We start from the raw sequence: 8869 nt of genomic DNA on the forward strand, positions 1-8869 counted from the left end.
AGAGAGTGGTTAGCAGCGCTGCAAAACAGAAATAGATATCACCACTGCCTTTAGTCAGCGGAAAGATCATTCAAATCAAGACATGAGGACATGAGCGTTTTGATGAAAGGTTTAACAATCTCAATCGTCTGTGAATTCTTCGGTGCCAGTGGTAATAATTAGCATGTCAATAACAAGCGCCAACCCTCCGATGCTGGGAAATGAAGCCTACACAGAAATGACAAAAAGTTCAGTTCTACTTCAGGCTGTCTCCAAAAGCAAGTCAATCCCCGTAGACCCCCATTTTAACAAGCCCGACTTTACAGCAGAAATAAACATGTCTACAGTTTGGTACAATAAACAGTATTCATCTCTATAGCTAATATCTCCTTCCGTGACAACCGTACCGGGGGAGAATCTTCATATAACTCACCGGTTTCAATTATATTAAGGAATGAAGTTAGGCATAATTGAGGGCGTGGCTGCTTTAAGTGACAGCTTTGTGTCGTCTCAGGCTGCTAGCTGCTAGCTGTCTCCTCTGTTGCGTCACAGACACATTTAAGAGCTCACTATTTATGTGCCTTGTATGTAAACAAACATGTGGTCTGAATACGTGCTGGGCCTTTTTCGATTTTTAGTTTTCACTAAATGCAGCTGAAAGTAATTTAAAAACATTTAAATATATACTCTGATATGCTTTCTGTGGGTATATTTGCACATTTCAGTCATACAACTTAAGCTGCATGCTCGTCTCCTCCCACTTCAGTGTGACACACACACACACACACACACACACACACACACACACAGCAGAGAAGTAACTGAATGGTTGACTTGCAGCTGAGAGACACGCAAGGTCCCTTTTAGTTCCATTATGACTTTCAAGCTTGAATAACATCACATTCTTAATCCTCAATCTCCTACTGTGCATATCTGTGCATGTGTTTGGCACTTCTTTGATCTCTGTTTAACAGTTTAAGCAAGATGGACTGCCGAACCTGTTCCAGAGTTAACAGTTGTCTCCTGAGGGAAGTTTTCTGTTGCCACCTACACACAAATATGGCATTTGTGAGTGCCTTCCAAAATATCCCCTTTGAGCCTTTCAAAACGACACAAATTTATAAACCGCCTCTTACGGTTAAGGGAAGGCAACTAAAACGTTAAAGAATTTTAAGTAAACCGACATTTACTGTACGTTTGTACATCCATCTACTGCATTATAGATCATCTATCACACTACTTCACAATCGCACTGATCACAAGTTTTTCTGTGGGGTTTTTTTTTTTGTTTGTTGCCAAATTCCCTATGGCAGTACAACCTAGAAGAGTCAAATGTGCTTTTGCTACAGTTCCAGTGTGAGACAAAGGGCATAATCAGATGGATTAAACAGATTAACTGTATCATGATGAGCCAGACACAAAGCAGCATCTGTCTACGCAAGAGTCTGTCGTCACTGAAGTTTGGGACAGCGTTTCAGTTTATTGTAAACAGTCAAATATTTATACAGGAAGACAAGTTATAAAGATTCACTCATTTGCATATCTGCCAACTCTAACCTTTTGAGATCAGAAGTTTAGAAGGTGATGTCACCTCTGACATCATAGAAAACATGGACATTGATCATATTTTATCCAGACCACAGTGGCTGTGCAGCCAAGGAGAATGTATATCGTTTAGTGACTGAGGCACAGTGTTTGAATGTGTATAATATGGGATGGTTGTAAGGTGACCCAACAGCCTTTAGTGATGGGGAGCGAGGGGGAGAAGGGTTGACAGTTGCGTTCAGTAAGTTTAAGAGAGGCATGTTCAGCGGACCGCACAGCAGTCTGACTGACTGCAGAATGTCCACACCTAAAATAATATGGTTTACTTTACCTTCTTGCCGACACGTATTTTTTACTAGTACGACCCTAAATAACTTCTATTCCTCTCTATGCCTCCCCTCTGTCTCAGTGTCCTTTAACGTGGCAGAATAAATGGGAGGGACCAGAAGAGCCAATGCTGTACCTCAGAGCTGTAGTAACACGGGCTCTCGCCATACAGGTAACGCATACATGTGTTTATGCCAAGATGCATACTGTACTCTCTTTATCTGTCGCTCTGTGTGTGTGTGTCTCCCTTTCTCCCACAGGCACACAAAGAATACTTACATTAAATAGACACGTGCACATGGAAGCAGACAAACACACATACAACCGGGTTTTAACTTTAACTAAAAGAAAGCATTCTTCTTCCATGTAGTCATGAAACATTTCTAAAATATTTGGAATGTGGTTTGTGATAGTTGTCATGGTTTAGTTTAGTTATACACGGTTCAGATGGAATTCACAAAGGCCTGCTTCTATCAGAGGGCTTTTGTAACATTTTTGTGGGATAACAGACAAAGCATTTGCTGATGACCTCATTGGTTATTAAAAAGAAAACAGATGCCCCTGGGTACTCTCACAGGAATAGGACTTAAGAGTTTTCTAATCAGCAGTAGTATACTGATCGAGGGATCCATTTCAATCCGCCATGCATTTATATCCTACCGGGAGCCTTGTTTCCCAGTTGTGATGAATGTTACAGTAGGACACGTTTAGATTTAGAGGACTCTGCACCTCAGATATCCCGCGATGGCCCCGGACCCGTTTCTGGCGTTTCCCCTCATGACAAGAGTCCTTAAACTGAGCCTTGGTCCGAGGACCAGTCTAAGTACTTTTGGGCTCCTGACCAAAATGATTTATGACTGACTGAGGCAACGTGTTGACTAAACCGATGCCAGAAAAAATCCAATGTTGTTTTGAAAAGGGCTCAATACAAAATAAAAGCGGATTATTATATAAAAGCACGAGGTTCCGGGAAGTGTGTGCCCGAGGTCGGTGCCAGGAAATAAAGGTTCTGGCTGAAACTCCTCTCGACTGTGTCTGCCTGTACGCCTACCTCAATATGTTCTGGCAGACTAGAATACACACATACACACACATACTCAAGTTATTTCTTTTTTTATGAATTTGATGCATTTCGTTATTCATGTGGGCGAGCCTCACTGCTTGTGTGTGTGTGTCTGTCTGCCGGCCAGCCTGCCTGCCCATCTGTTTGTGTGTATGTCTTCCTGTCTGCATGCCATCTCTCTTCTCTTCCTTTCTGTCTGCTGGCCTCCCCGTCTACCTGCACTCCATCTGTCTTCATGTATGTCTATCTGGAGGCTGCACTGTCCTTAACTGTCCATTTCTGCCAATCAGTACTGAGTGATGTCTCTGTTAGCAGAGTGTCTCTGTCCTGTTAGCTAATCAGCCTAATAAAGGCGGAGACGGCCAACGCTGCTGCTGAAGAAAAAAGTGCAAACAGCACAGCGGCGCACCCCAGACGAGCAGAGCGACCTTGAAAACACTCAAATGCTCACACACACACACACACACACACATATATGCAGATAAATACTATGCATACCAGCACACACTGGCTCGCTGTGCGTGTGCATCTGCCTGTAAATGTGACTGTGTGACTGTGGGTATGGGCTTGCATTTGTGCATTTGTTTTCTTTTTCTTGGCATTATGCTCATCCCAATTTATCTCTAAAGCCAGCGAAGACTGACGCTGTGCTTAAAAGGAATCCATTTATAATAGAGATTGGATCAGACCTTTGCTTATTCTGCCTCTATTTGTCAGCAATTTTCTTCGGCTGACCTCCAAAATACACGAGTGTCTGTGGCGATTTAGAGAAAACTGCTTACCGGTTAAAAATACAGAAATGCAAAAAAAAAAAGGTCCGAGAATAGATCAAAACTTCAATCCAAGGCCAACTCTCAAGGCCCTACATCTGGCCACTGCAGCCATACAGGCTTATGTATCCCGATAACCTCGGCAGTACGTGTAAAAAATGACGGTGAAATCAGTTGTTGTGCCACTCGGAGAGGTGCAAACTGAGACCTAAGATCGTATTGTGAGATATCATTTCAGGGTAAGTCGTGAGCCGTGCCTTTGACAAAAATAACTAGTGTGTGCAGGGAAACAGCAGGAGGCTGCTTCCATGATCAAAGCAGTTGTTGCTGAATAAGGAAGACTGGATCAACACATCTGAGAGGCCTCAGAGGAGTCTATCTGCAGTCATACAGATCCACTCTTCACGTTTGTTGTCTCTTAGTGTCTTTGCACATACACATCTCTGTCTTTGCATGCATGTGTGAATACAGTATACACACATGCTCAAATGGGAATCTGTGTGTGTGTGTGTGTGTGTGTGCAATCACTGTATTCCCATTAGGAGGTAATTGGGGTTCCAGTGTTATCAGCTTGTTGATGTGGTGACAAAGGGGACATTAAATACTCTACTGGCCACACATTTTTATTGACTTTGTGTTTTGTAAAGCCTTTTTAACTCTCATTAACAAATTGACTCGAATGGAAATAGTGATCGTCCCACTCCCAGATCGATGTTCTCTATAAACAATGTAAAGAGACAAATACAATACAAACATCGGTTGCTTTGTGGTGACAGGGTGAAATACATTTTGAGCGAATATTGTAAGTATTTAGAGCCGTCTCTATTTGTGTCAAATTTCACCAAGAAAATTGTGCGTACACGTTATTTTTCAGTGATCTAATACAGGTTTTGCCTCTTGCCTCTTGTGTGAAACTGATGAAATTGTATGTATGGATGAGTTATGTGTTATCTTTGAGTGTTTAGTTGTAGGTTTTTAGCTCATTAATCTCTCTCTGTGTGTGTGTGTGTGTGTGTGATTTATTCTGTGCATCCAGAGTTGGGTGGAGCGTGCAGGCAGACAAGCTCTTCTATCAGACACCCTAGATCTATCGGAGCTCTTCCACCCCGACACCTTCCTCAACGCTCTGAGACAGGAAACCGCCAGGTAATACACAATGCTTGTGGGATTATGTGACACAGAAGAAAGAGTGTGCACGCTATAACAAAAAAAAGAAAATACATCTTTTTGTGGTTTTAGGTCCATGGGTTGTTCTATGGATAGTTTGGTGTTTGTCTCATCATGGAGGAGTCCTATTGCACAAGCCAAGCTACAAGTCAAGGTAGAATTCTGACACGTGATCCTACAGCACATGTTTTTTTTTCATCCATTTAATGTGCACACATTCATACATTTAAAGAACAGTGTACGCAGATATTCTTCTCAACCACTTTCAGTCTTCATTTATTTCCCTTTCATGCTCTGATTCAAGGGTGACATAGTTGCATTGTCTACAATCTAGATACTTTTTGTCATTTGTTTCTTTGTTGTCATGCCAATAACAGTCGGCACGGCTTGCACTTGCACTTGGATGAAATATACAAAGAGAGAGCGGAAGGGTGTGGGTGCTTAAAATCAGGCTGCAGCTGCAGGGAGGGAAGGGAAATACTCCGACATCTGACAGAGAAAGAGAAACGGGATAATTGTTGTGAAGCAATGAGGTCTCTTACACAAACACACACACACACACACACACACACACACACACAATGAAGCTTTTTCTGGATTTGTCTCTTGCTCACTCTCTTGCTTTTTTTTGCCCAGATTATGGTGATTTAGTAGTTGTCTGCCTTGATGCCAGAGTTCCTTTTATTGTCTGCTCCACTGTGGAAAATCCCTGAGTAACTAGACTGGATATACTTGTATAAACACTCTCTCCCATGTACAATTTGTACAACATGCTAGTTAATCTGCTGACAGCAATGTGTGTCTTCCTCACATGCTCTACATTTCTCTTTGATAACACACTCTGTCTTCCTTTCCTTCCTCTTTTCATGTCTTTCTATCTCACCACACCTTTTGACTCCATCATCCTGTCTCTCTCTCTCTCTCCTCTCTCTCTCCTTTAACAGTCACTTTGTTTTATTCTCTTCTTTGCCCCCTATACTCCCTTTGCCTCCTTTAGCTTCTCACGCCTTCTCTCTCTCTCTCGCTCTCGCTCCCTTTTCCAGGTCGGAGGTCTCCAGTTGGAGGGTTGCAGTTTTGACGGCGTTCATCTTTGTGAGAATCAACACGACTCTCCCAGTGTGTCGGCTGTCCCTCCTTGCTACATGGCCTGGGTTCCACAGGTATGTGTTTGTGTATAAAACAGCAACATATTGTTGCCTTCACCAAGCAGGTTTACTTTTCTACCTGCCTGACATTAAAATGTGTGTAAAACATGAACAGAACATGGACGTTAGACCAATGAAACATATTTGTTGTGCTGTTTGAGTGTTTATATTGTCTGATATAATCATGAAACTAACAGTGATTGACTGTTTATACATCCTAAGGGAGTATTTCAACCAGAAAAGTAACAATTCGACTGATGTATTCATGTACAAGCAGTTGTCAATGGTAGAATGCTTAACGCTTGCCTTCATATGGGGATTTTTGGGGGATGTATTCATTGATATGATGTGTTTGTGGGGGTAGCTTAAGAAACACAAACAGGCAATGTGCATACATTCATTCATTTGTGTGTTCTACCTTTGATCCTAGAACTCTGCTGCTGACTCCGCAGCATCAGAGGAGAGTATCTGGCTGCCTCTGTATATGAGCTCAGAGAGGGTGAAGGTGGTCACGCACATCCGTCTTCCCTGCGGTGCGAACCCCAACCAGTGGATACAGACTGGAGCTGCTCTCTTTCTCAAAGAACAGTGAAAGGACGCAGGGCGAGTAAAATAGAGCCTGTAGCGACAGCAGCTTCTGTTGAGCACCGTAAGCTTGAGGTGAAGATAATATTGTCATGAAAGTCGAATTTGACCGGGGCATCGAATACTGGACAAATTATGAACGCTCGAAAATGTCAGGCTCTGATACTGACATTTAATTAAGCACCTTAGCTTGGAGACCAAAAACTTAAACATGCAGTTACTGTAAGTCAAGAACATCTGCATGATATGGGTACAAAGGAAAGCAGGATAATTGACTTTTAACAGCTGTTAACACACTGACACTGGAAGGAAAAGTCATTTATTTTCCTCTCATGGACCATGCAGCCAAATGGAGCAACAACATCTTGGGACATGGGCCATGAACATGATGTTATTTGGATCTCAGGCAGTAATAATCTTTGATTTTAGTCTCACTACTCCACTCATCTTATACATTTCATCAAATAGTGTAAAACATCAGTGAGTCTTGTTATTTTGTTAAGAGAGCTTTTGAGGAAAGCAACAATATCCACATTTCCATAAGTGTTAGATTTGTTTCACAGTTATTTTCTTGCATGAGCCATTATTTATTTAAAATGAAGATGAAATAAATGTCATTATTGCTCTACTTTTTAGCAAACGTAGTCGCTAACACTAGCAGGCTTCATATAAGGTGGTTTGTGAGAAACTCTCTCTTGATGTAATTTCAGTGCAGCATCTCTTATCACTGTAGCAGTGAGAATGATATTCCAAAGCACCAACACAAAGACGCGTGTGTGTGTGTGTGTGTGTGTGTGTGTGTGTGTGTGTGTGTTTCAGGGCTGGGCTGACATTCCACCCATCAGTAGTCACAACTGTTCAACAGTAAATAATACAGATCACAGCTCACTCTGCTCTGAAAACGGACTTTACAGGAGTGTTCCCAAAGCCAATGGTGGTTCTCTCTCACACATGCACACACACACACTCACTCAGTTAGTCCCTAACCTCTGTGTGATTGGTTCTGAGCTGAGGTTGAGCGGAGTCAGTGAAGCTATGATGGATGGCCACAGAACCACAAGGGAGTGTGTAAGATGTGCGTGTGTGTGTGTTTGTGCGTGAATCCAGCCAAGAGCATCAAACATTTGATTGATGGCTTAATTAAGCTATTTTTTTTTCTGTATCTACCTTTTTTTTCCTCTTCGTATTCATGCAGTTGTGCAAATGTTTGTGAGCGCGTCTGTGTGTGTGCACTCTTCTGTAAATGTGTGTGTTTGTGGAGGCAGAGAACAGGGTTGAAATGAGGGAGGAGCGGGTGTTGTGTGTGCACTGCAGTGTGACAAAATGGGAGTGAAATGGAACAGCAGGTTTGAAAAAAAGAGAGAGGATTGGATTTCGGAGAAACACGGCCCTCTGGGTCAGAGAGGGAAGGAGAGACAGAGGGATGCCGGCATAGAGAGAGAGAGAGAGAGAGAGAGAGACGATGCAGGGAGTGAGAAAAAAAGACTATAAAAAAACGAATGAGAAAATTGTAGAGAAACAGGAAAATAAAGGCGACGCAGGTTGGGAGGAGATCAGGGGTTAACGGGGAAGAGTTGGATGGAGAAGGTTTTAACAAGTAGAGTCTGTGTTATGGAGAAACGAAGCGGAGGGCAGAGTGTGAGAGAGAGGGAGCAGATATTCAAGAGATTCTAGTGTTTACAGCTCCTACAGTACTGAGCTGATATAATATGATATGAAAGAAAAAGAGAGAAACCCTTTGACCCCACATGTTTGTACGCATGTATCTTCGGTTAAATGTTGCAGGATTGAGTGTAAATAAAAGCTCTAAAGCCTGATTCATTTTCTACCAAAAGCTTCTCAAAATTCAACATTGCAAACAGAAAGTGTTGTTGCAGAACTCTCCCTCAAGTTCTGACTTGACTATTGTCCTGCAGGCACAGATGGGAAATTAACATCAGCATTGCAGCAAACAAAGAAATGCATTTGCCGACGGCTTGTTTCCAAGGTAATGTGTTTACAGTTTAGTCTTTTGTCTCAAATTAGCATGCCGAGGTTGACAAACTATTGTGATAAAATTCGGACTCTGATGACGTTCAGTTGCTGCTTTAATGAGATGTTTGTTTTTGAACCCACACAATATGAGTCATTTACAGAGTGAAGATGTCTTCACAGCACACGTCACATTGCTACACCTGAACTAATCTGTAGTCAATGCTCACATCAAAACCCACACAGCCTGAACTCAGCATATAACTAGAGGGGCACTCGGAGAGCACAGACTGTGTGTGTCTGCCTGATTCAGATCC

General features: G+C 42.3%; 1 protein-coding gene across 1 annotated transcript in view; it reads left to right on the plus strand.

Moving 5' to 3' along the window:
- dync2h1 (dynein cytoplasmic 2 heavy chain 1) overlaps window positions 1–8398 on the plus strand; it is a 95628-nt gene extending 87230 nt beyond the window's left edge. Inside the window, exons 93-97 of the mRNA XM_076100322.1 lie at window positions 1934–2023; window positions 4721–4830; window positions 4924–5005; window positions 5895–6011; window positions 6427–8398. Coding sequence (XP_075956437.1) covers window positions 1934–2023; window positions 4721–4830; window positions 4924–5005; window positions 5895–6011; window positions 6427–6588 — 561 coding nt within the window. The 3' untranslated portion in view covers window positions 6589–8398. The remainder of the gene's footprint in view (window positions 1–1933; window positions 2024–4720; window positions 4831–4923; window positions 5006–5894; window positions 6012–6426) is intronic.
- Window positions 8399–8869: the final 471 nt, after the last annotated feature.

Source organism: Anarhichas minor, unplaced genomic scaffold, assembly GCF_050575085.1.
Source record: "Anarhichas minor isolate MPS153535 unplaced genomic scaffold, ASM5057508v1 ptg000026l, whole genome shotgun sequence".
Classification (NCBI taxonomy): domain Eukaryota; kingdom Metazoa; phylum Chordata; class Actinopteri; order Perciformes; family Anarhichadidae; genus Anarhichas; species Anarhichas minor.